The sequence below is a fragment of the Miscanthus floridulus genome, chromosome 19, assembly GCF_019320115.1.
Source record: "Miscanthus floridulus cultivar M001 chromosome 19, ASM1932011v1, whole genome shotgun sequence".
Taxonomy (NCBI): domain Eukaryota; kingdom Viridiplantae; phylum Streptophyta; class Magnoliopsida; order Poales; family Poaceae; genus Miscanthus; species Miscanthus floridulus.
Window position 1 is genome coordinate 27,287,231 of NC_089598.1, and position 26,709 is coordinate 27,313,939.

General features: G+C 43.7%; 3 protein-coding genes and 1 pseudogene across 13 annotated transcripts; 3 read left to right on the forward strand and 1 right to left on the reverse strand.

Annotated features, from left to right (window-relative positions):
- The first annotated feature begins 7,302 nt into the window (after positions 1–7,302).
- On the forward strand, positions 7,303–9,859 carry LOC136529863 (ethylene-responsive transcription factor 1-like). The gene is made up of 3 exons (XM_066522914.1): positions 7,303–7,709; positions 8,669–9,520; positions 9,608–9,859. Exons 1-2 carry the CDS (start codon positions 7,457–7,459, stop codon positions 9,475–9,477), a joined length of 1,062 nt encoding a protein of 353 aa, XP_066379011.1. The 5' UTR covers positions 7,303–7,456; the 3' UTR covers positions 9,478–9,520; positions 9,608–9,859.
- Positions 9,860–11,192: 1,333 nt separating this feature from the next.
- LOC136529864 (uncharacterized) lies at positions 11,193–13,966 on the reverse strand. 11 transcript variants are annotated; one of them, XM_066522918.1, is made up of 7 exons: positions 13,417–13,966; positions 13,273–13,345; positions 12,883–12,993; positions 12,730–12,764; positions 12,454–12,498; positions 11,761–11,822; positions 11,193–11,471 (listed from the first exon to the last, which is right to left on the reverse strand). In XM_066522918.1, the coding sequence occupies exons 1-6, from the start codon at positions 13,701–13,703 to the stop codon at positions 11,783–11,785; spliced, it is 591 nt and encodes a 196-aa protein (XP_066379015.1). In that variant the 5' UTR covers positions 13,704–13,966; the 3' UTR covers positions 11,193–11,471; positions 11,761–11,782. The 11 variants fall into 11 exon arrangements, 4 of the variants coding, with proteins under 4 accessions (XP_066379015.1, XP_066379013.1, XP_066379014.1 ...); XM_066522916.1 differs by having other exon boundaries at positions 11,761–11,830; XM_066522917.1 differs by having other exon boundaries at positions 12,730–12,803.
- Positions 13,967–16,668: 2,702 nt separating this feature from the next.
- On the forward strand, positions 16,669–19,978 carry LOC136528731 (probable cinnamyl alcohol dehydrogenase 1). The gene is made up of 7 exons (XM_066521706.1): positions 16,669–16,824; positions 17,027–17,125; positions 17,523–17,636; positions 17,733–17,960; positions 18,295–18,580; positions 19,334–19,484; positions 19,568–19,978. The coding sequence occupies exons 2-7, from the start codon at positions 17,037–17,039 to the stop codon at positions 19,762–19,764; spliced, it is 1,065 nt and encodes a 354-aa protein (XP_066377803.1). The 5' UTR covers positions 16,669–16,824; positions 17,027–17,036; the 3' UTR covers positions 19,765–19,978.
- A 1,729-nt stretch (positions 19,979–21,707) lies between these two features.
- Positions 21,708–26,048, forward strand: LOC136528730 (probable cinnamyl alcohol dehydrogenase 1; annotated as a pseudogene).
- Positions 26,049–26,709: the final 661 nt, after the last annotated feature.

Below are 26,709 nucleotides of genomic sequence, written 5' to 3' on the forward strand. Positions count from 1 at the left end.
ATGCCCTGGAAGTTCCCCACAAAGATCTCCCTTAGGTCTACCCAATCCTAGACAGTGTCGGATGGAAGGTGCTCCAACCACGCTCGTGCTGAATCGGCAAGGAACAGTGGAAGGTTGCAGATAATGAAGTCATCATTATCTGCACCACTAGCTTGACAGGCAAGCCGATAGTCTTCAAGCCAAAGTCCAGGGTTTGTCTCCCTGGAGTACTTAGGGATGTTGGTAGGTGGTCGATACCTTGGCGGGAACGGAGCGTTGAGGATGTGATGGCCGAAGGCCTAAGGGCCTGGCAGGCCGAGGCTCGGGCTCCGGTCCTCGCCGTTGTCGTAGTGTGTGCCGCGTTGAGGATGATAGCCATGGTGGGCTCCTTACCCTAGGTCACCATGGGTGCGCTTGTGGGCGTCGATGGTGCTGCGTGCGTTGTGGTTGTGGCCGAGACATTGATGTACTGGGACCACTGCGCGCTGCCCGCCGCCTTGTGGCATTTGGTGGACGGACACGTCCTTGGCGGGACGCACTGAGGGGGTATGCTGGCTGGCGTTGGGCTCGTGTCGCCGAGACATCGAGCTCTCGGCCTACTGTACTACCGCACGCTCAAGTAGCGTGCGAATCTCGCGGTAGACCCAGCAATCTTCGGGGGTGGCGGCCTCTAGAAGGCCATGAAGCAAGGCCATTGTGGCGGTGATGTTTTGGCTCGCACGAGCAAAGCGGGGAAGGGTTTCATCATCGGCGATGATCCTTCGGTTCACGTCACGGGCCATGGTGCATGCACGCCCTCCATCTCCACGGTGCCTGATCTCCTCGTCGATCTTCTTGTACTCCCGAACAAGCTGTTGTTCGGCTTCGTCTATTTCTCGCTTCCGAGCTTCCAGCCGCTCCACCCCGACGTGAGGTGGGGCCACCGCTCCCCCTTTGGCTCCATCGCCATGGTTGCCCGTCGGGGTGACCTCCTGCTCGGAGGCGCTTTCGACGTGTCCCTCGGAGGTTTCTGCCATGAAGCATTCCTAGGAGGGATGATGGCTCCCCCTACCGGAGTTAGAACCCGAGTCTGACCCAGAGTCTTCCGTGAGGAGGCTGTGGAGGGATTCGCTGATGCTTTCGATCATCCCCATGAACTCGTTGTTCACGGGAAACGGGATCGCGCGCTGGGCCACAAGGTGGCTTACGGTCGCCGCGGCGTTGCGGAGACCGAACAGAAATGCCATCGAGGCGCACCGAGTGGGGCATTCTAGAGAGAGGGTGATATGGCGCGGGGCCTCCCTAGACAACTAGGGTCCAAGGGAGACGCTGGGCAGGCCCTCAAGCCTCCGGTAGCTGGAGTTGGTGGAGGGGAGAGACTGGATGGCCATGTGAGCTAGTGCCAACTCTCCTCCTAGTGTGACAATGAAGTCGAGGTCACCGAAACGCACGTGTGCGCCTGAGACCTAGTTGATTGCGTGGTTAGCCATCCGAGGCCTGATTTGGAACGCGCAAAGGCCCCCTACCTGGCATGCCAACTGTCGGTGTTTCGAACAAACACTAGCTAGTAAATTTGTGATTATTGCGCGTTAGGCTTGGATGGTGTACTAAAGGACACGAGATTTATACTGGTTCAGGCTGAATGTCCCTACGTCCAGTTTGTTGTTGCTGCTTGTGTTATTAGTACCAAAAGTGGTTCGTAGTAGGGGGTACAAAATAGCCGAGAGAGGGATAAATCCCAAGTCTCTGATGGAATGATCGAAAAGGTTGCCAAGAGCTTGGTCGCTTCTCAGCTGTGTATGAAGTGTCGTGTGTGTTCAACTTATCCCTCAAGAGTCGGTCCCCTTGTTGGAGGAAGCGCACCCCTTTTTATAGATGAAGGGGACGGCTTTACAAGTGAGAGGGAAAGGGCGCGTATGCTACCGAACCTTGTTGCCCGCGTCTACCCAGCCTTGTCGCCCATACCGGCGGGTACCAGATAATGGTAGGCGCCTACAACACTGTCGATGCCACTGTAGAATGTTAGGATGGCTGCAGAGTGCTGCTCCACACAGGGTATGGTCTTTGGTACAGTGGTTTTGACTTATGAGCCTTGTCTTGCCTTTCTTCGCACGTCGTCTAGTTCCTATGAGCCCCGGTCGAAGGGACACGGGGGTCGGAGTCAGAAGTAGCACTTTGGGCAAGGCCTTCCGATCGGAGAGGATGTCTAGAGACCAAAGCGAGTGCTCCGATCTGGTGGGCCCAAGGGGTCATGGAGCGGGCGCCGCTCCTCTGGAACCACGGCGTGGTGACAGTACATCCGTCATTGTAGAGGGCATGAGTCTCTTCCTAGACCGTAGTGGTTGTCGTATGTCTATGTCGGGTTCCGTGTCTGAGGACTGAAGGCGGCGCCTACAATACTGTTCGGACTCTGCAATGCTGGAATGGTCTAAAGCGCCTATCCCGTCGTACCCTAGCGGTACTTTTCCTACCGTGGCGCAGGGCATGGTCCTTGGTGCTGCGTTTGACCCGAGTGTCAAGTCGTACCCTGTGCTCATCCTTATGATGGAGCAGGGCGTACTTGTAGGGCGAGGCAGAGCCTAGCCCTCGGGGGTCGGGCGAGGCGGAGTCTGCCCTTGGTCGTCGGGTGAGGCGGAACCTAGCCCTCGGGGGTCGGACGAGGCGGAGTCTGGCCGTTAGGGGTCAGGCGAGGCGGAGTCTGACCCTCGGGGGTCAGGTGAGGTGGAACCAGTCTCCCGTCGTCTCGGACAAGAGATGCAGTAACGTTCTCGTCTGATCGGGAGTGTCAACGTTCGATGGTTTATCAGTTCTACCTCATTGGGTCCCGCGATATTAGGTCCCCGACACTATGGGAGTTGAAATAGGAGCCCTGCTGGAGTTGCTCTTATAGGAGTAGCTTGAAAAGGGCCACGGTTCATGCATCACAAAGATACAATTTTGGAAGGCTAGATAGAATTTGCAATGCGACTCTTTTTTATGCCAAACATTCTGAACATGGGTCTAGATAGGAATTGATGAAAGACGAGGGAGAAATTAAGCTGAATGCAGGCCTATTTGGATCACCGGGTGAGGGTGTTTGGATCCCCTGTCACATCGGATGTTCGGATGTTAATTAGAAAGACTAAGCATGATCTAATTATAAAACTAATTACATAAAGATTAATTGGCAAGACAAATTTATTAAGTCTAATTAATCCATCATTAGCATATTTTACTGTAGCATCATATTATCAAATCATGAACTAATTAGATTTAATATATTCATCTCGCAAATTAATCTTTGTCTATACAATTAATTTTATAATTAATCTATTTTTAATATTCCTACTCAGTATCAAACATTCGATGTGATATAAACTAAAATTTAGTCCGTCGAACCATTGCCAAGCATTTTGTCCAGAATCAATGTGTCCTAGCACTAGTTTTTTTTATGAGTACAAGGGACGACAGGCCCCTGTCCAGTTGCATTGCACAAGTTATTTTGTCAAAACTCAGAAAGATGCTCCATTTATTATTATTTTTTTGCCCGTGCAGACTCTACGTTTCTTCTTCACACATGTCTATTTATTTTTTTATTAGTCATCAAGGGACAAATTCGGGAAGTCTTTATAATTTCAACGATACCCTTGGGGTTGGAGAAGTGCATGTAATCCACTTCCGAGCGAGATCCCTTGCCACGCAAAGAGGCATTGCTTGTGTTGAACACATGCCGCACCATAGCATGATTCCTCCTTCCATCGATGGTCGTCGGAGGCCATCGCGTTTGAAGAAAAATGTGGTCACATCTTTGACTAACCTTTTCCAAGATAGGATCTGAATTAAGTGCAATCTGAAGCGTTGAGCCCAAAAGTTAATGGCCGGATATGATGTCGTAATTAAGCAGCGATCACGTCGATCGGTCATGCACCAAGATTTTTTTTATTTCAATACTTTTTTTGGCAATACACATCATGGCAGAGGCTTAAATGCACTTATATGTGGGCACACCACTACAAATATATACACGTGCATCTCACTCTTATCAGCATCTTTAAGACTAACCAACAAAGTCGGAAAATCCTTTAAAGTAACCACGATCACCTTACTATCAAGGGATGTCGCTAAGCACACACTAAGATCACCTTACTGCATGTGTGACTACACTACACTCTTAGTCTTAGCAGCAATGACGATGGGATGGCGTAGAAAATGCTGACCTAAGCATGGTACTCAGGCTTCTTACAGATTCCGATACATCCGTCGGACCAGGATAAAACAACATTTACCTGTCCTTATGGTAGATTTGCTTACCGACGGTTGCCATTTAGTCTATGTTTTTATGTGGAACTTCTGCTCCGTGGAAGTTCTGCTTTTTTCTACAGAGGTTCTACAGAGGTTCTGCGCAAGCAGATTCTAGCAGGCTGAATCAAAGAAGAAAAAAGTCAAAACCAAATCAAATGAAATCCAAATGACCTAAAATTTTGCGCATGGCTTCGTTAGGATGTTTTAAAGGTGTGCACAAAAATTATGCTTCAAAAAGGTCAAATCTTGAATGGCAGATTGAAAAACAAGCTCTCAAGTTGGGTTTTTGCAATGCCCTTGAAATGGAGGAGATGGGGGTGCTCATGGGAAATCTGGTCGAGACAAATCATAAGCATGTTTCCAAAACCTCAGCATAAGAAATCAACCCGAAAACCTCTCAAAGACCCTTGAGAATTTCACCAAAAGAGCAAGATTTTGGAGAGTTTCAGGGCTTGGAACCAAGAGCTTTGGAGCTAGGCTTCAAAACATGATCTAGATATGTTCGAAATGTAGTATGCCTCGTCGCAACAGTTTGTTGCATTGCAGTCAACGGAGAAAAACATTGTGCATTATTTTAAATCAAATAAACAATAGCATACTACTAGAACCAGCTTCTCACCAGTTATACCGCTTAGAGCAGTGTGCTCAGGGATCGCCCCTTGCTGGTACAACTTCTTCTTCCAATGCCTAGGGGTCCTCCTATGGTCGATTTTTTTTAATAGCATACTACTAGAAGGATGCATGATCGATGCATATAACCATCAAGAATACATAAAGCTGACATAATTTTTTTTCACTCCTTGGTAGTCTATACCTAGATATACACCGTGTCTAATATATAGTAAAAATCATGTATATAGAAAAAAATAATGGCATAAAATTTGGAATGAAAGGAAAATTTTCCTCTAACTTACCTATCTAGCCTTGGCCGTGGCCATGAGATTGACACATGCCAAAAAGGCAGGAGAGAAGAGAAGCAATGCAATGGCGTAGCTGAAGACAAACAACGTCAGTAAGCCTAGCACGGTTGTCTTATTGTACCACCTACTACATCCGTGTGGTTCCATGAGCAGGGGCAGATCCAGCGTGGGGGCTCAAGCCCCCTCCACTCACCGAAGCTCCATGGAGTTAGTAGAGAGGATGCTCGAATTGATAGTTTTAGTAGTATGCTCGGATTTATGCTGGCCCCTACATGTCTTGGAACACTTCATGTACCTACTCAAAGATGACTATCAGTGTGGAGGCACAATTTCCAAGCAGTGGCACGTGGAAGATGACAATTGCAACATCATGCAACGAGCTTGTTACAGGAAACTAGATGGACAAGACAACAATAAGAAATCTGAAATAAAATAAAATAAACACATTAATACACAAATATATGAAACAATAGTATTCCTATAATATATACATATGCGGAAATCTATTCCTTTCTTACTCAGGTGGTACTACTTGATAAGCAAGCTCATGAGCTTGGTCTTACTTCACCCTAAACGAAAGAAAACTTCCATATCCTGGTTTCTAGAATGTCACCTTCCTACGAATCAATCGTGGCACAAATATATAAAACAATAGTATTCCTATAATATATACATAAAACTAGGTGTTTCAAAAAAATATGACATCAGTGTCGCACCATGTCAGTGGTGTGACACCACCTAGATACCTAACGTGTATCCACGACTAGGGAGTGAAATAACCAGTCGAACCGCTAGTGTCTCCCTTGGTCCCTCCACTAGTGAATGCAACCAGCAAGTGGCACCACATTCTTTCAATAAGGTAGCATTTGCTTTTGGGGTGGGACAATATTTTAGTATTTGCTTCCAAAACATTCTCATATGGGTATATTTTCTCTATGGTTCAGAGAAACTTTGGACAAAGTCACCCTAAGGATGGCTGTGTTCTCTCTAGATGTGGGACAATTCCATTATCCAAAATCAAGGGGACAAACTCGTTGCACCTCATGGAAATTACAACTCCAAACCGAACGGTGTCACAGGGTAGGCGTAGTGTAAGGTATAACCGCATGGATTTTTTTTTCTTGATGTACCACCCGAGTTTGGACAGTTCTCTCCTTATCTTTATGTTTTCTATATTCTTTCAAAGTATCTTAAGTCTCGTTTTAAAAAAAGGAGAAAAAGAAAAAAAAAATAGCATAAGCCCACACATACGGATGTCTACGCTGTGTTAGCTAGGAAATAAACATGAAGACATCTATGAGCCGGTTTAGATCCATGAGAACAAAAAGTTAGCTAGCTAGGTTCAAAACAAAAGCTAGGTCATAGCTAATAGTTGCTAATTTATAGCAGGATGTTTTTTTAATCAACCTGCTAATAGGTGGTTGAATAGTGAGATGAAGGTGTATATAACTATTAGTACATATTAGTAATTCCAAACCTGCTAATGGAACTAATTATTATTAGCCCTTTAACTAATAATTAGCATATTATTAGCAGATTTGTTTGGATCTCCTAGTACTAATTTTAGCTGCTAATTTTTAGTACTAATAAATCCAAATAGTTCCATATTTGATTTCCAGCGAGTGCCCCTCGAGGTATGAGTTAGCGAGCATTTGGCTTGGTTTCACGGGAGACGAGTTTCGAGTCGCCTGAAATAGCAAGGCAAGGCTCGCTCACGCAAACGAAATGTGGCAAAGCTTGCTCAGAAACTGAACACGCCTTAAAAACGTTCACGAACACTCGTCACGTGAAACACAACGCAACACAGTTGCAAATCGCAATCGTGGTCCAACGAGGAGCCGACAATTAGTTTGTTTGCTGATCGGTTTATGGACTGATAAACTCTATTGATATTGATTTGTTGTGAGAAAAAATACTGTATTATAACTGATAAACCCTAGCTGAACCGTGTGAATTTCTCCACGAGAAACCTGTCATCCAGCCAGCGCTTGTGCCAAGATCAATCGATCGCAGCCGTTGGCCCTGCATCAGACGGCCGCCGGCATGCTCCGTCGCCCCACCCAATCATCCACGCACACTTGTCGCCGCGCCGCGTTTCGTCACGCGTCTATTTAACCCGCGGCCGAGCCCCGCGGCTCACTCCTTCCACGCACTCCGCTATTCCGCTTCCGCATCACGCAGACAAGCAAAGCTAGCTAGCGACCAACCCACCGCCCGCGAGCTCAGATTCCCCTCGCCTCGCGCACCGTCCCGTTCGGCCCCACAGCCCAGCGAGTGCCTGCCAGCAGCAGCCAGCCATGTGCGGCGGCGCCATCCTGTCGGACATCATCCCGCCGCCGCGGCGGGTCACGGCGGGCCACCTCTGGCCTGAGAGCAAGAAGCCGAGGAGGGCCGCCGGAGCCGGCAGGAGGAGGGCCGGGGCCCCCGTGGAGGAGGAGGAGGACTTCGAGGCCGACTTCGAGGTGTTCGAGGTGGAGTCCGGCGAGTCGGAGCTCGAGTCCGAGGATGAGGCCAAGCCCTTCGCCGCCCCCAGGAGCGGGCTCCCCAGAGGTATACGACTGGGCTCGTCGCCGATTTCTTAACACTGTATACATCGGTAGGTAGTTGGGAATTTTGGGCCACTGGTTTGGGGGTTCGTACTATTGTTTCGGTTTGGTTGTGATTTCGGAGGTAGATTTGGGTTCGTAGTCGTAGGTGGGTTGTTGCTTGGATCTGGGAGAGGTGAGGAGCTAAATTCGCGTAACTGTAGTAGCTGCGGTACTTTACTCCGATTTCTGCGAAAAGCTGTAGTAGCTGCAGTAGCTGCTGTACTTTACTATTTTTTCTATAGGAATTTCATTTCTGCAAAAAAAAAAATCATCCTGTTCTTGATTAATGCAGTTGAACTGTTGTGCGAGAAAAAATACTGTTTTGGTCGGAAAAAAAAAGTTGAACCAGTCGAATATGGGGTAAGCCGAACGGGCCCATGAATGATTGTTGCTATTAGATCATAAGATTAGCACAACGTACCTAATCATTTCCTGTAACGTACCTGTTGCTAATCATGGGTCTCGTGAATTTTTAGCTTAGTCCCCCAATATTTTCCCCTTAGTCACGCATGTCTTGGTGTACTTCAACGAATCTGTCCAGATGTTCCTTAAAAAAAAGGAATCTGTCCGGATTACTTCGGATCTATGGTTCTTTCTTCATGTTGACATTGAATTTGGCCTTTATGTTCGAATTTACCTTGTGGCTGAGGAAAAAGAAGGATAATCGTGTGTACCAATCTGGCCATACAGCAGCTTGATATTTCTGAATGAAGATTGGGAGTATTGTTCTGTTTATTTATTTATCTATATCTATCAATTTTTAATTCTGAATATTCATTTGTTGGCCAGTCTAGTAGAATTTGTATGCTTTTGTGCATCATTAACACTTCAATTCTAAGTCTATACTATGGTATAGTAGCACACTTTCAATCTTTCATGGGCACAACTGATGTCTTATGTTGATCCCCTTCCTTGCTTTAGATGGATTATTAAACACTAGTGCAGCTGGTGTTGATGGCCCTGCTGCAAATTCAGTTAAAAGGAAGAGGAAGAACCAGTTTAGGGGTATCCGCCGGCGCCCATGGGGTAAATGGGCTGCTGAGATTAGAGATCCTCGCAAAGGCGTTCGTGTCTGGCTTGGTACTTTCAACTCTCCCGAAGAAGCTGCTAGAGCTTATGATGCTGAGGCACGCAGGATCCGTGGCAATAAGGCTAAAGTCAACTTCCCAGATGATGTTTCGACGATTTCTCAGAAGCACCGAGCTGGGGCTACCTCTCTGAAAGTGCCTGAGATGGACGTTGAAGAGAAGCCGATTATCAAGACGGCAGTCAACAACATGAGCAACTCAAATGCATATCCCTACCCTGTTGTCGGCCACAACATGCCTGAGCCATTTATGCATACTCAAAACATGTCATTTGCTCCTTTGGTGAATTCTGCCACCCCCGTTCAGGAACCTTTCGTGAACCTGTCCTCAGACCAAGGTAGCAACTCCTTCAGTTGCTCAGACTTCAGCCTCGAGAATGACACCAGGACCCCTGACATAACGTCGGTAGTTGTTGGTGAGTCTGCATTCGTCCAGAACGCCGATCCTGCTGTGGTGCCTCCTATGATGGGGAATGCTAGTGTTGATCTCACAGAGTTGGACCCATATATGAATTTCCTGATGGACAGTGGTTCAGAGGACTCAATCAACACCCTTTTGAGCTGTGATGGATCCCAGGATGTGGTTAGCAACATGGACCTTTGGAGCTTTGATGACATGCCCATGTCTGCTGGTTTCTACTGATGTACGAGGCCCAGCGACAGGTGCTTGTACATAGGAACAAAGGGTAAGCATGTGTAGTAATAGAGATTGGCTCTTTCTGATACTTGCAATTTCCATTCCTTTAATTCTTTCTTCTCTCCCTGTGTTTCAGGAATAATGTTCTGGAGATGAAGAAACGCCTGCAGGCGTGCAGTAGCTGTGGTATTAGTATATGCTTAGATGTTCAGTCAGTTTCTTAAGTACACATTGGCGCTGGACATGTACCTTATTTTTAGTTTGACTATGTATCCGTGACAACAACTATGTGTCTGCAATTTTTATCTTCCTGCCTTAACTTCAAATGGCTTTGAACATTGCGAGTTTGTAGCCAATATATGTGTACTATGTGCTTGGTTTGCTATTATTAGTCTAGTTCATCCTTCGCTGCAATGTGAATAGGCTTTTGTGGGCATGCATGTGCGCGTAGCACGTCTATGGAAAAGCATTCCATCGAAATAGATGAATAACGATCAAATTTCTTCATAATGGATGAATAACAATCAAAATTTCTTTTTGGAGAAGTCAGTTTCTTGATGCATGCATATGGTCTAGGATGGCACAACAATATATACCTATTATTCAATCCATATTACGAGTTCTACCCATTTATTACCAATAATAATTGTTTTACAAAGGAGCATGGAGCATGGGCTAAAAGTGGATGTGTACCAGGAACTCCAAATTAGCCATTACCCATTTGTTTTCGAGTGTAAAAAAGTGGTCGTGTATCAGGAACTCCAAATTTCTGGCCCACACGCCAAGGCGGATTTTTGGTGTACACGGCTCATGGGCACAATGTTTTGTTGGATGTTGAAGAACCCTATAGTACCCAAACGGTTGCCGCAGCTGCCATCATGAAACCTCACGCCTTGCGTGGGCTAGCAAACTTAGACACATGACTCTACGGGAAAAAAAACAGCAGAACAGAACATGCTAGAATTTCATTTCTAAATAGGAGACATTGTTCTAATTTATTTTCATTGTACAATGTTTTTTTTACGAGCAAAGAGGGAATTTTATTAGCTAGTCACAAACAAATTACAATCGGCACGTAGGAAAGACCACACGCACATAGGCAAATTGTACACAGAGACAAATTGTACAATGTTTTTGTGAAGACATCAAATGTGTGTACCATTGTGATGTGCAGCTAGAGTACGAGAGAGGAGCCTGTGAGGAATGAGAATGTTGCACTGTCGCAGGCTTCCGATGTCGATTCCGACGAGGCGGCGTGCGATTTCATTTCAATGGCCGGCACCGTCGCGAAGGACTTTCCCTTTCCGTTCTTGGTTTCTGAACGCGAGAGGAGGGCGGCAGGGCGCCTGGGCGGTGTTTCGTTTGCTCGCAGAAGAGCAGGAGGTAGAACCGGAGAATCGCAACTCGCAACTGGCAAGCGCGGATCCAGAGACGCACGATGCACCCACGGTGCTACCTGCCCGTGCCGTCCGCCTGTTTGGTTGGGCTTGGGCCCGTCAAACGTGAGCACGTGACTGCTGCCTCTTGGGTGGGCCGTATGTGTCATGTGCAGATGGGCCGCCGCTGACATGGTGGTGCATGTACTTAGGCAGTTAGGCCAGTTCCCTCAAAAAAAAAAAAAAAAGAGAGAGAGAAAAAGTTCGGCCAACGGAGTGCACAAATGATTATCCCGCGCGTTGCCGCGGGGCAGTGTTTCATTCACTTGTTTGTGCATCAGCCCATGTAAAAAAGTTTACAGAGGAACCGAGAGTATGTGCAGAGAGTTTTCAGTACACAACCTAGAGGTGAAGGTAGGGAGTAGCACCGTGCAACTTCAAACCTTAGAAGGCAACAATTCAAAATGCCGTAGTAATAAAATATGTGCACAAAATCAAAGATCAATTGAAGGGCAGACTACATCAGCATAACACTTGGAATGATTTTGAAGCATCCTAGTAACATTGCCATTTCGTATGCTCAGAGTCGCAGGACCAGCAGCAAGATAGATCAACTGGATAAACCTGAATGACAGACCGCAAAGATGTCGATAAGAAAGCAGACGCATATGCATGGTCATGGGACTAAAAGGAGCAATGATCTCCGAAATAGAATAATATAGAGCTGAAGACATCCATACTTAGTAGTAGTTAAAAACACAAAGACAGTAGGGATAGCAGTAGTGTTAGCACTCTAGGAGCAGCTGTTTTACTTTTTTGACCAGTGTGCGCATAAACTTATTTATGCAGAGGTTAGTCTTCCATTCACCATCAGGAAAAGAAACTCTAGGTAAGGCCAGAGGTTGAGGCTCACCATTGAGTATAGAAGTAGGAGATCATTGACAGAACCAACTGGCAATGCCATACAATTGCGGCCTACAAAACTAAATAACTTCAGTTACAGGAAAAAACAATTTTCAGGTTTGACATAAGAAAACAAATTGAACTATTTATAGAGATCTCAGCTGAGGTGCAGGTCGTTGCCTACTGTTCGTTGTAAATGTTAAATGAAATGTTGAGAGTACTTTTTCTTGCTGCCTAAATAGGCAGCAATTGTTATTATATCTAGTAAATGTAGATTGAAGATAGTCAGGTCAGGTAGCTTGTTTGGGTTCAATGCAATGCTTGAAACATAGGCTTGAATTTTTGTTTAAGTAGCATGTAATCCTTAAATCTGTATAAGCAGCACCGATGCAATGAGTCAAATTATTGTGCTATGCAAACCCAAAATATGCACCGAGTATTCATGAATAGCCTAGTGCATTGCATTTTGCGACAAATCCTGAAATTACATGCGGCTTTGGTATCTCAATTTGTTTGGATGTAGTACAGGAGTTTAGAGAAGCATGGATTGTAGTGCAACGAACCACAGGACAACTTATATTGTAGGCATGCAAGTTCTGATAATCATAGAGGACATGAATTGACCCTATAAGATACATTCCTGAGTCATTCAGAGATGGTTTACCCATAGTCCGTAAATTTGTAGGGAGGGGACATTATGTACCTGGTTGGGGATGCCTGACTGAGGGCATGGTCAGGGATGACGTGGCTGCATGGGAAAAAAAAACAACCGGGCTTTGTAATTTCAGTCGAAGTTCAGTACGTCCGTAAATAAACCGAATGGACAATTGCTAGGTCACATGAGCAATAATGCACCAAATGAATTCAAATGGGAACCTTAACTACACAGGCATACAATTTTTTTTTTTTTTTTTTGCAGGAAGTGAATTATGAATCTACACATATGAACGTGAAAGGAAAGAAAGGTTCGTAGCCAAACCAATTAGTTGTTGTCCTAGAAGAGGAATAGATGATCTGCACCACCATCGAAACAATTAGAGGCTGAGGCATGGTCTGGGAGGAAATTACAACAGTTTATATTCCACTGGGCGAGTACATCTGAAACTTAAAGAACTGAAGAATGAGACTTAACTATCTCGATGGCGCGAATCGATCCCTCTGAGCACATGAAAGCTTTTGAATCTCTGACAATGAAGCCCACGGTTGGCGCTGAATCAGATTTGAAATTGTTCTGTAAAGCTTCCTGCATTGCACACAAAGGAGAATCATTTTCTGACATATGAAGCTATGTTACAAAATCTAACTATACATGTGAAACATGAGACCTTCCTTGGAGAATGTTAAATCGATTGAATGAACTGGTGTCATTAGTGGTTCCTTCATAATTACCATGGGAATGATTATACTATAGTGATACTGGAACCGAGTGAAAATGATTATACTATAGTGATACAGGAACCGAGTGAACATACCAGCACTACGCTGTTGTCATTCTCAGGAAGGAAACTAATATCTGTAGTACCTCGTCGCCATATGTCAAGGAATCAAACGGCCTTGTTCTGCAGCAGCGAGAAGACCGGAGCACGACGTTTCGTCTGCAAAAGACTTCGGAAATAGAATGAACGTAAGCAGGGGCAGGGCATGCCGACATCGAGGACGTCCTTACACTGGCGCGTCCGGCGTGGGCGTCGGCGACAGCCGTGAATCCGAGAATGGCGTGGTGGCCCAGCGAGGCCACAGCGAAGCTTGTGTTGGCCGAACGCGGCAGGGGAGAGCGGCGCGGCCGTGATGGCGCCGGGCTGCGCCGCTAGGGTTTGGCTGCGCGGGGGCTCCCGTGCTGACGCGGCGCAACGTCGGGCAGCCAAAGCCAGGAAGAGGAAGGGGTGGAGCGCCGTTGCTGGAAGAGGCAGAGCGCGTAGGCAAGCCGAGGCGGAGAGGGCGACCCCGCGGCATCGTTGTGGCGGCGGTGTCGCTACGGCCAGAGGTGGCGTCGCGAGATTGGGGAGGGGGAGGGGAGCTGGGACTGCGGCTGGCAGCGCGCTTGGATGTCGGCGGCGCTCGGCGGGGTGGGAGCGGCGGAGGCGGGAGGGCCGGAGTAGAAGCGTTGGGAGGGCTAACGTGGCCGAGGCGAGCACCTTTTTTGGGGGGGCGGCCAGCCGGGACGTTTATCCGCTGGAGGCTAAACGAAGGTTGGAGGAACTGCTGGTGCTGGTGGGCTCGGTGGATGCAGAGAGCGAACGGTGGCTGGGAAACGGACTGGAACTAAGGCTTTGTTTAGATTGCTAGCCACATTAATTTTTAGACGTATGTACAGAGTATTAAATGTAGGTAAAAAAATAATTAATTGCACAGTTTGGTTGTAAATCACGAGACAAATCTTTTGAGCCTAGTTAGTTCATGATCGGACAAAGTTTGTTAAATACAAACGAAACGTGCTACAGTATCCAGATTGCAAAAATTTACGATCTAAACAAGGCCCACATCGACGGCAAGGAAATAGGGACGACGTGGGCAGCTGCGGTGAAGTTTTGGTATATAGGAATAAGGATCTACTATGGTAGATTATTTTGTAATAACCGCACTTGCTAGCGACGTCCAGTCTAGGTGCTAGCGTCCGTGGTGCCTGCATAGGGAGTGAGCGAGCGCACTAGCAGTGGGACTACGCCGCCTCATACGTCGCTCGCGCCGCTCTGGACATCGCCTGTGTCGTCAACCGCTTCCCACGCGTATCTCATGTACAACATCCGATCTACTTTTTAAGCATCTAGATACAACAGTTGTAACATACATAGAAGACAAATGAAACACTTGAACCAAGCGTCTGAAACACTTGCAGAAACACCCAAAAAAAAATTGAAGACCATTGCAAACATATGTAACATCTAGATAAAATATTTGCAAAATATACATATGAAACACCTAAAAACACTTGAAACGTATGTTTGCAATATGTATGTATATGCAACATCTAGATCTACTTTTTTAATATCCAGATAAAACACTTGCAACATACGTCTGGAGCGATGAAACATTTAGAATATAAACTTGGCAACATACGTCTGGAACGATGAAACATTTAGAATATAAACTTGAAACATACTTATATAGCCCTTACAACATATGCAATATCTCGATCTACTTTTGCAACATCGATATACAACACTTGCAACATACCTCTGAAATATCTGAAATACTTGAAACATACTCTTGCAACATGCGGTTTTCACCCTTCTTCCGTATGAGTACGACACAACACAGAGCGAGGGAATGGCCGATTCCAGCAAGCCGACGGGCGAGGATGGTGGCGTGGCCTGGCAGCGACCAGCTGCCCTGGGCCCGACCAGTGATGACCACCTCTCCTGGCCGCTTGGCCACACGCGGTAGCTGGAGCCTGCGCGCCTACGTTGCTGCTGCTGGCGGGCACAGGCAGACAGGGGCACAGAGGGAAGAAGAGGTAGTGATAGAAGGCGGTCAGTGGCGAAGGAGAAAGGCGAGTACGGTGCCACCCGCCACAAACGCCCTGCCCCAGTGGCGTGTTAGGAAAATGGGTAGCGATGTAGGAGAGAAATATGTTAGGTAAAGACCGTTGAACCAACTGTATGGATTGTATCAATTAAAATAACGCCCCATAGGAAAAACCACCCGGACGCTGTTTTGCTCCGGTGCCAATGCACTTGGGAAGGAATACTTGGCTTCGCCCCTGTTTGAAACCTTACCCAAAGGATGGTCCCATTGTACGTACTTCTGTACCGAAACAGCACGCCTTCGCACCGATGACCGTTCATAATGTTGAATATTCCACATTTTTTAAATACAAATCTAGAATCGGATAGAAAAGAAACATAGAAAACAAATTCAAATATATCTATTTAGCGTCCTGATTAAAATTGGATGCAAATACCAAAATATAGATATTAATATCACACGTTTTAGATATTTAGACATCCAAATTCATCCCTAACTACCAGGCTACAATGGCAGGCCTGCTTTGAGTCAAGGGTATTCAATTAAATAACTACATTATTTTTATCAAACAATTAGTAATTATATTATATATGTTGAACACTTTCGAGTTATGATCTGATCTATAAATCTAGATATAATGTTCAATTATATGTTAAATTTTCTATTTATTATACGGATAAAATGAGTACTATATGAAACACTAGGCTTTATGTTGTAAAAAAGGAAAAATCTATTATCTTAGTATTTGGTCAATAAAAAGAGGGTCCATATTAAATCTCAAGGTCTAGAAATTACCACATTAATTGAAGAAAATAAAATCAAAATTTCAATAGACATCTAATAAATTGCCCACTACTATCATTAGCTAAAATTTGTCCAAAATACCCTCTTGCCTATTCTTCTATTACCTAATGTACCATCATTATCATTAATAAAAAAAATAAAACCAATAGAAAAGAAATAATAACATGACGCATACTAAATTTAAGTTGGAAATCCAAATAATATAGGATACTCCTCTATGATAAAATACAAACATTCCTGAGATTTTTTTAGAAAAAGAATAAAGACATACTAGTAAATAACGCAATTGATATAAAATCTAATATAAGAGCATAATGATCTATCTATATATTGTGAAAAAGATAGAAGCGCTCATGAGCGTTTACTTGAGGTGTTTTTTGGCATGTTTATGTACAAGTATTTTTATCTCTCCTGTTACAAGGCACCGGTATAATTACTAGTTTTATGTTACCTTTAAAATTCTGAATATCCCGACGGTACTCATATGATCCTGATCCCATATTCCCATTCCCGTTATCTGAAGGCGTCAAAGAAAGCGAAAGGGAGTTGACGCATGCGCTGATGCGCCGCTCGGCCAGGCCAACCCGTTTAATCAGCGATGAACTCATGGCTCACGATAAGCCCCGTAATTAACTCAGTTTTAGCCAGGTCTACGACGTCACTGCTGTCGCCAACCTCTCCGTCGGCCGCTAAGTCGCTAACCCATTATAAATCATTGCATCCCGGCGATACCCGACAGCCTGCTTGCCGCGCTTGCATCGAGGAGAGTTCGGGGACCGGCCGGTGCGGAAGGAATCGACAGGAGGTGAGTCTTTTTTCCTCCCCTCCCCTGTACTGCCCGCGACGATTTCACTGCGATAAGTTTATTTAGCATAGGCTATCTGAATTTTTCCTATGCTTCTCTTAACGAAACACGTGCTAAGCATGTTGCCGAAAAAAAAAATTCCCCTGCTTCTGTTAGAGCCGATTCTTTCGATTTACTGACTTGGCAAGAATTCATTCTGCAGTTCAGTTCTGATGGCTGCTGAATCAGAGAACGGCAACTGCGATGCTTGGGCAGCGAGAGATCCTTCTGGAGTTCTCTCACCATACAAGTTTAACCGCAGGTGGCTTCCCCCTCCTGATTTGGTGAAAAGTTGCATCATTTTTTAACACTCTGTGTCCTCTTGCTATGCTAGACGCCTAACCTATTTCTTTGGGATATTTATGGACCGTATTGTTTCCATGCCTTTTTATGTACATTATTATGTTTGGTTTTCAGTGTGTTTCATAGCTGTTTTCAACTGAGCATGTCTAGTGTGGAGCAAGTAGCGCAGCTACTTCTGCTCGTGGTCTGTCAAACTAAATTATGAAATTGATGCTTACTATGGGGCATTGGGTGAGCATTTTAGGTCTGATGCGATTGCGGAAATTTAAGTGCTTGTATTTCTGTTCAGCTAGCTTATTGGTTTCATTTTCATAACGTCTTCTTATGAGAGCTACTATATGTATAATAATTTCCAGAGCAGTGCAAAACAGCGATGTTGCGCTGAAGATCATATACTGTGGAGTCTGTTATGCTGACGTTGGTTGGACACGGAACATGCACAATGATTCAAAATATCCTTTGGTTCCTGGGTAAGCGCGTTTTCATATCAATACATTGAATCCCTCAAAGGAAACAGAACATCATTGCCGAAACATCATATTTGTCAATGGTATTAATTTGTGCAGGCATGAGATAGCTGGAGTTGTAACTCAGGTTGGTGCAGATGTCAAAGGCTTTAAAGTGGGTGACCATGTAGGTGTTGGAACATATGTGAACTCATGCCGAGATTGTGAGAACTGCAATAGCTCTCTAGATAACCACTGCCCAGAAAGAGTTTTTACTTTCAATGGCATTGATACAGATGGAACTGTCACAAAGGGGGGTTACTCCACTCACATTGTAGTCCATGAAAGGTACGGCAGTACCGTTTTAATTGGCTGCTCAAACATGATTTTTTTATATTGATAAAAGCTAGTTTTAGGGATGAAAACAGGTTCTGTTGTATTTTGTTCCACTGGAATTTCATTTGCCTATTTGATCACACTGTGTCGTATTCAAGATGCTATGTAGTTTCTTATGAGTGAGTAAAATTTGGGTTATTGTTGTCCATCCATTTTCATCATAATCAATACATGATGAAAGGATAATATATAGGTCCATATAAATCACTATTGACACCTTGATGCTGGTTCAGTACAACTTCTCAGATAAGTAATCACATTTTCTGTTGATTAATTTGAACTTTAGGTATTGCTTCCAAATACCCGATGGCTACCCTTTGGCAAAGGCAGCACCTCTTCTGTGTGCCGGGATAACTGTGTATACTCCAATGATGCAACACAACATGAACCAACCTGGAAAGTCACTTGGGGTCATTGGACTCGGTGGTCTGGGTCACATGGCTGTGAAATTTGGTAAAGCGTTTGGTCTTAAGGTCACAGTTTTGAGTACAAGTGAATCAAAGAGAGATGAAGCCATCAACCTCCTTGGAGCAGATAATTTTGTTATATCATCAGACACACAGCAGATGGAGGTACTAACCTGCACATTGCATAATTTCAACATACCTAGACACCTAGTACTTGTACTTTATCTGTTTCAAAATATGAGAAGTTTTGGCCGCGTTCGGCTGGCTGGCCAGCGCTCTCACAATGGCACTGTTCATGCGAACAGTGTTCCCAGATAGAACAGTATTTTTCCCTCACAACAATCAGCCGGAACAGTATTTTGGCTTATTTTTCAGTCCTGCCGAACAGGCCCTTTATTTTTGTCCTAAGTCAAAATTCTCTATTTTCGACAAAGTTAATAGAAAAATGCACGGGTATCTATAACACCAAATTTATTTCATTAAATCTACCATGAAATGTGTTTTGATGGTGCATTTATTTGGTATTGTAAATGTTAATATATTTTTCTATAAACTTGATCAAAATTAGAGAAAATTGAATTAGGATAAAAATAAAACATCTTACATTTTGAAATGGAGGGAATATACCCTGTTTGCCTTCTTGATAATATGACGCCATCTTTTGGTGGGGTTCTTTTTATTTCTTCATTGTATTACCAAAGATACAAGCACATCACATTATTTTCTTAAGGAAGGAACATATAGCAAATCACTATCTTTCTCATTGTTTTGCTATTTGACTTTGAAGTTCCAGGCAGCCAGTTCTGTCTATGACCATGGATAGTTTTCTTATGCTGAGAATAAAGATAACAGCTAAGTAATGTTTGTTCTGCTTTACCTGAAAACTGACCGTGAATATATGATCTCTTGCTATTGCAGTCCCTGAAAAACTCCCTGCACTTCATAGTTGACACCGCTTCTGGTGACCATCCGTTTGATCTATATCTCTCTCTCCTTAAGGTTGGTGGTGTGATGACACTAGTGGGCTTTCCCAGTGAGATCAAAATGCATCCTGCAAGCCTTCTTCTTGGTAATTCTCTGTTTTGACACTGTACTGAAAAATCATGGTAACAGAAATAAATTATTTAAATTTAACCTGAACGGCTTTTTTAGGTGCGCGGAGCTTGTCGGGTAGTGTTGTTGGAGGTACAAAAGACATCCAAGAAATGGTTAACTTCTGTGCAGCGAACAAAATCTATCCAGAGATTGAGATCATTAAGATAGATTATATCAATGAGGCTTTGGCTAGGCTTGTTAATCGAGATGTGAAATACCGCTTTGTAATTGACATCGAGAACTCTTTCAAGTAGCTTGCTGGTTCACATGCTCTCGTATGTCTTTCTGTTAGTGTACAAGAGCAATCACAAATGTGAGTCATGTCAAATAAACGTGATGTAATGCTGCAGCGCATTTACAATACTAATCAAAACCCTGCACCGTGGGCGTCAAATAGTAAATGTAAACATCCCTAAGTGAATAGCAAGGGGAAGCAAGTATATTGTGATGATGAACTTGCTCTATGAATATTGCACTGCGTCGATGCGTTCCTGAATATTTCCTAGTCCTTTTTCAGTGTTCTCTAGTCCTTTTGCAGTCTGTCTGCAATGCCTAAATCAGCAGTTGTGCTCTTTTACATGCAACAGTTGTTTTGAATACACTCCTGTCCAATACAAACAATTTACACAAATCCTACAGTAGAAATGAAGCAAAAAATTAACCAGATCGATACCACTATATATCTGTAAGTGTTGGAAATTAAATGAACATGGGAAATTGGACATCCAGATATTTAGACATCCAGATATCCCTAACTCACGGGCTACAATGCCGGGTCTGCTTTGAGTCAAGGGTATTCAATTGAATATCCATTGTTTTTATCAAACAATTAGTAATTATATTATATATGTTGAACACTTTCAAGTTATGATCAGATCTATAAATCTAGATATAATGTTCAATTATATGTTAATTTTATATTTATTATACAAATAAAATTAGTACTATGTGAAACAATAAACTTTATGTTGTAAGAAAAAATATATTATCTTAGTATTCTCGAAAACCATAAATTGAAGGATTTGATTACTCAATATTCGATAGTCAATCAAAGGAGGGTCCACATTAAATCTCAAGGTCTAGAAATTACGACATTAATTGAAGAAAGTAAAATAAAAATGTCAATAGACATTTAGTAAATTACCCACAACTATCATTATGCAAAATTAGTCCAATATGCCCTCTTGCCTATTCTGCTATTACCCAATGTACCGTCATTAAGAAAAACATACAACCAATAAAAAAAATAAAGAATAACATAAAACCAACCACACACTAAATTTAAGGTTGAAATCCAAATGATATGATATATGATAAAATACAAACATTCGTGAGATTTTTAGAAAAAGAGTAAAGACATAGTAAATAATGCAAAGAGTATAAAATCCAATATAAGAGAACAGTGATCTATCTATATTATGAAAAAAATACAAGCGTTCATGAGGGTTTACTTGAGGTTTTTTTTTGCCATGTTTATTACACTATAAAATATACAAGTACTTTTATCTCTCCTATTACAAGGCACAGGTCTAATTACTAGTTTTTTTAGATTTAAAATTCTGAATAGGCCGACGGTATTACTCATATGATCCTGATCCCATATTCCCATTCTCATTAGCTGAAGCCTGAAGGCATCAAATAAGGGTCTATCTATGCCGCGCTCGGGTGTTGGAACACTCGATTTTTTTTCTTCACCGTCTTCTTCCACCTCCTAACCGCCGCTGCCGACCGGCACTCACCGCCCTGTCGTGGCACGGTAGTTGGTAGAGTCTCGCCGGAGCTCCGCGGCCGTGGAGCTCCGGTGAGACCCTACTGTGCTTGCGGCGGCCTCCCCCACCCGCCGCCGCCATGGCCATGGGCACCCCCGCCCCGACCTGGTTCGGCCGTCTCCTCCGCCGTCAGAAGCCTAACGCCGTCCTCCTGCCGACCCCACCGTCTAGCCGGCCTACCTCCCTTGAGCCCCTTCTAAGCCCGCTGGAGTTGGGGAAGAAAAGGGAGAGAGGCCAGAGATGGAGAAGAATGAGAGGTAGAGGAATCGAGCGTTGAGAGGGAGAGAAACACTAGAGCGCCAGTGTCAGACTATGATCAAGTGCGACTGAGAACTAAGTAGAAGAATGCGAGTAACAGCGAGAATTGCAAGAACAGAGCAAGAACAGTAAGAACAGAGCAATAGAATAACATAATGTAGACTATGGTAACTGAATAACAAGGTTCAGATATTCGCTAATCCTCTTCCTTCTCTACTGGCGGCTTATATACCGCTCTTACAAGCCCTCTGGCCCACCTTTGATTTGATGGCACACAGGCCGTTTAGTCAACCGTAATGGCCCATTAGCCAGCGACTGATCAGCCACCTCCTCTGCCCAACTCACCTGTTGTCGGATTCTGTACAGTGGTCTTCCCTTTACTCCTGACAGCGAGATAGCTTTACCGTCAAAGAAAGAAAAGGGGATTGACGCATGCGCTGATGGTTCGGCCAGGCCAGCCTGTGTAATCAGCGATGAACTCATGGCTGGTGAGAAGCCCCGTAACAACTCTGTAAGACAGGTCCGCAACGTCACTGCTGTCGGCGCCCTCTTCAATCCAATCCATCCACCGGTGAGCGGAACATGATACGGTCTGCGCCCTTCCAAGCAACCGCATTTTCTTCCCCATAAAATGCTCACTCGCCGTCGGCGACTACATGCATCCGGCGACAGCCGACAGCCTGCTCGCCGCGCTTGCATCGAGGAGACTTCGGGGACCGGCCGGTGCGGAAGGAATCGATGCGGGGGTGAGTCTTTTTTCCTCCCCTCCCCTGTGCTGCCCGCCTCAATTAGACTCAATTTCTCTGCTTCTATTAGAACCGATTCTTTCGATTTACTGACTTGGCACGAATTTATCCTGCAGTTCAGTTCAAATGGCTGCTGAATCAGAGAACGGCAACTGCAATGCTTGGGCAGCGAGAGATCCTTCTGGAGTTCTCTCACCATACAGCTTTAACCGCAGGTGGCTTCCCCACTCCTGATTTGGTGAAAAGTTGCATCATTTTTATCACTCTGAATAATGTCTTCTTGCTATGCTAGACGCCTAGACCTATTTCTTTGGGATATTTATGGACCGTATTGTTTCCATGCCTTTTTATGTATGTTATGTTTGGTTTTCAGTGTGTTTCATTCCCGTTTTCAATTGAGTATATCTAGCGTGGAACAAGTAGTGCAGCTATTTTTGCTCGTGGTCTGTAAAACTAAATCATGAAATTGATGCTTACTATGGGGCATTGGGTGAACATTTTAGGTCTGATAGGATTGCAGAAATTTGAGTGCAGATAGGAACATGCTTGCTAGCACTATGCAATCTTCTCAACACCAGCTACCCTCCTTTGTTCCTGAAGATGGGCTCCCTGCTCGGTCACCTCGTACTCCTTTTCGCAAGCGGAGCAAATCCAGTCCGCAACGCAAAAGTAGTAGACTTGCTAACAAAGCCAAAAGCAAAATTGGAAAAGGGACAATTCAAGTAGCACAGGAGCTTCTAGTTAAGAAACTTGGTGAATTTGCACAACACTTTGGTCGTCCGCTCACTAAGGCAAATATGGAAGCCCTCGAAGCACTGGCCGAGTATGGACAACAACTAAAAAAGAAGAATGCAACAAAGACCCACTCGAAGCAGATCATTAGCGATAGTCAAATGGCTTGAGATCTTTTTCCTTTTAGGCGATCCAAAAAGTTGAAGGCATCATGTGCTAAGCTGTTGCTCCCCTTCCAGTCTAGAGAAAACAAGCTAGTGGGTTAGATGCTGTGTCTTCAGAGCAAAGGGCTAGCGGGTGCTGCCTTCCAGGGGTTAAATTCAGTTGGTTTCCTTGTTCTTTTAGCTTTAGTTACCAGAGGTCCTTAGTTTGTCTCCGGTTGTGCTAAGTTTTTTTGCCTCGTAAGTGTGTTTTGTGCATGTTGTTAGTAGAGTCAGTGTTAGAGTCAGTGAAGCTGGTAGTTTGGTTTTGTTGTTATCGACCAAGTTGTTTTTAGTGTTGCCTCGTGCAATAGAAGTTGGTTAAGTTTTAGTAGTCAGTCTTCATGCTTGAGTTGTTGGTTGTTGTATTCTAGTCCGGTGGTTTTTTGGGCCCAGTTCCCACTCAAAAAACTGAGCTGTCATCTTTTTTTTGTTCTTCTTCTAATAAAAATTGTGGCAAAGCTTTTGCCGTCCTTTCTAAAAAAAATAGGAACATGCTTGTCTTTTTTTTCAGCTAACTTATTGGTTTAACTTTTATAACGTCTTCTTATGAGAACAACTATGTGTATAATAATTTTCAGAGCAGTGCAAAGTAGCGATGTTGCGCTGAAGATCATATTATGCTGACGTTGTCTGGACACAAAATAAGCACCATGATTCAAAATATCCCGTGGTTCCTGGGTAAGCATTTTCAGATCAATACATTGAACCCCTCTAGTGGAAACAAAACATCATAGTCAGGAGTGCCAATTTAGTGTTGCCCATTGTCCAAAAATGGTGTCTGTATTATATATTTGTCAATGATATTATTCATTGGTGCAGGCATGAGATAGCTGGAGTTGTAACTCAGGTTGGTGCAGATGTCAAAGGCTTTAAAGTGGGTGACCATGTAGGTGTTGGAACAAAAGTGAACTCATGCCGAGATTGTGAGAACTGCAATAGCTTTCTAGAAAACCACTGCCCAAAAGGAGTTTATACTTTCAATGGCATTGACACAGATGGGACTGTCACAAAGGGGGGTTACTCCACTCACATTGTAGTCCATGAAAGGTATGGCAGTATCTACCATTTTAATTGGCTGTTCAGACAAGATTTTTTTTATATTGATAAAAGCTAGTTTTAGGGATGAAAACTGGTCCATTGTATTTTATTCCACTGTAATTTCATTTGTCTATTTGATCACATTGTGTTGTATTCAAGATGCAATGTCGTTTCTTATGAGAGTGAGTAAAATTTGGGTTATTGTTGTCCATCCATTTTCATCATAACCAATACATGACGAAAGGATAATATATAGGTCCATATAAGTCACTATTGACACCTTGATGCTGGTTCAGTACAACTTCTCAGATAAGTAATCACATTTTCTGTTGATTAATTTGAACTTTAGGTATTGCTTCCAAATACCCGATGGCTACCCTTTGGCAAAGGCAGCACCTCTTCTGTGTGCACGAATAACTGTGTATACTCCAATGATGCGACACAACATGAACCAACCTGGAAAATCACTTGGGGTCGTTGGACTCGGTGGTCTGGGTCACATGGCAGTGAAATTTGGTAAAGCGTTTGGTCTTAAGGTCACAGTTTTGAGTACAAGTGAATCAAAGAGACATGAAGCGATCAGCCTCCTTGGAGCAGATAATTTTGTTCTATCATCAGACACACAGCAGATGGAGGTACTGCCCTGAACATTGCATAATCTCAACGTACCTAGGCACCTCGTACTTCATCTGTTCCAAAATATGAGACGTTTTATTTTGGTCCTCAGTCGAAAAACTCTATTGTTGACCTAGTTTATAGAAAAATGCACTAGTATCTATAACACCAAATTTATTCTGTTGAATCTACTGTGGAATGTGTCTTGATAGTGCATTTATTTGGTATTGTAGATGTCAATATATTTTTCTATAAACTTGGTCAAAGCTAGAGAAAAATTACTTAGGATAAAACTAAAACATCTTACATTTTGAAAGGGAGGGAATATACCACGTTTGCCTTCTTGATAATATGACACCATCTTTTGGTGGGGTTCTTTTTATTTCTTTATTTTATTGCCAAAGATACAAGCACATCACATTGTTTTCACATGGAAGGAACATATAGCAGATCACTATCTTTCTCATTATTTTGGTACTTGACATTAAAGTTCTAGGCAGCCAGTTCTGTATATGACATTGGATAGTTTTCTTATGCTGAGAATAAAGATATGTTGCTAAGTGATGTTTGTGCTGCTTTACCTGAAAACTGACAATGAATATGTGATCTCTTGCTTTTGCAGTCCCTGAAAAACTCCCTACACTTCATAGTTGACACCGCTTCTGGTGACCATCCATTTGATCCATATCTCTCTCTCCTTAAGGTTGGTGGTGTGGTGGCAATAGTGGGCTTTCCAAGTGAGATCAAAATGCATCCTGCAAGCCTTAATCGTGGTAATTCTCTGTTCTGACACTCTGTACTAAAAAGAAACGTGGTATTGAAAGCTAAATTATTCAGATTTAACCTGAACTGTTTTTTTAGATGCGCGGACCTTGTCTGGTAGTGTTACTGGAGGTACAAAAGACATCCAAGAAATGGTTAACTTTTGTGCAGCGAACAAAATCTATCCAGAGATTGAGATCATTAAGATAGATTATATCAATGAGGCTCTCACGAGGCTTGTTAATCGAGATGTGAAATACCGCTTTGTAATCGACATCGAGAATTCTTTCAAGTAGCATGCTGGTTTACATGCTCTCAGTCTTTCTGTTAATATACTAGAGCAAACACAAATGTGAAAGTCATGTCAAATAAACTTGATGTAATGCTGCAGCGCATTAACGATGCTAGTTAAAACCCTGTGGCATGGGCGTCAAATAGCAAGTGTAAACATCCACAATTGGACAGCAAGGGGAAATAAGTATATTGTGATGATAAAGTCGCTCTATGAATAAGGCATCAAGTCGATGTGTTCCACAATATTTCCTAGTCCTAGTTTGCAGCATGCTCTGACGAATAATAGCATACCGATCTGTTTGCAATGCTTAAATCAGCAGTGGTGCTCTTTTACATGCAACCATTTGAGTTCACACTCCTGTCCAAGACAAACAATTTACACAAATCTTACAGTATAAATGAATCAAAATTATCCAGATTCAGTATATCTGGAGTATGTTGGAAATTAAATGAACATGGGAAATTGGAACCGGCCTTTGTATTTAATGCAGCATATCCAAGCACAAACAAAATATAATTAGGCTCCATTATTGACAGAGTTGATGAAGATGTTCGCAAAGGCTGTTACACAGGGTGTGTCGAGCTCATCATAATAATTTGAAAGCTTAAGGACTACTTTTTAGCACACATGTTTGAGGTAGTGAGGATGTGTTTATTTTTTGAAGATAGGATTGGAAGGAATCACTACTACAGATCTGGACATCACTGCCGGCCTCATCACTGCCGGATTAGGGTGAACCGGTAGTGATGTACCTTCACTGCCAGTTCTGTAACACCCTAAA

Excerpts from the sequence above, each read along its gene's own strand:
- LOC136529864 (XM_066522915.1), bottom strand. The coding sequence starts at position 13,703 with ATGCCGCGGGGTCGCCCTCTCCGCCTCGGCTTGCCTACGCGCTCTGCC. Across the intron at positions 12,994-13,272 it reads CCTTGACATATGGCGACGAG|GAAGCTTTACAGAACAATTT; the intron begins GTACTACAGATA and ends TGTGCAATGCAG. Across the intron at positions 12,499-12,729 it reads TCTAGGACAACAACTAATTG|CCACGTCATCCCTGACCATG; the intron begins GTTTGGCTACGA and ends TTTCCCATGCAG.
- LOC136528731 (XM_066521706.1), top strand. The coding sequence starts at position 17,037 with ATGGCTGCTGAATCAGAGAACGGCAACTGCGATGCTTGGGCAGCGAGA. Across the intron at positions 17,126-17,522 it reads CCATACAAGTTTAACCGCAG|AGCAGTGCAAAACAGCGATG; the intron begins GTGGCTTCCCCC and ends AATAATTTCCAG. Across the intron at positions 17,961-18,294 it reads CACATTGTAGTCCATGAAAG|GTATTGCTTCCAAATACCCG; the intron begins GTACGGCAGTAC and ends TTTGAACTTTAG.
- LOC136529863 (XM_066522914.1), top strand. The coding sequence starts at position 7,457 with ATGTGCGGCGGCGCCATCCTGTCGGACATCATCCCGCCGCCGCGGCGG. Across the intron at positions 7,710-8,668 it reads CAGGAGCGGGCTCCCCAGAG|ATGGATTATTAAACACTAGT; the intron begins GTATACGACTGG and ends TCCTTGCTTTAG.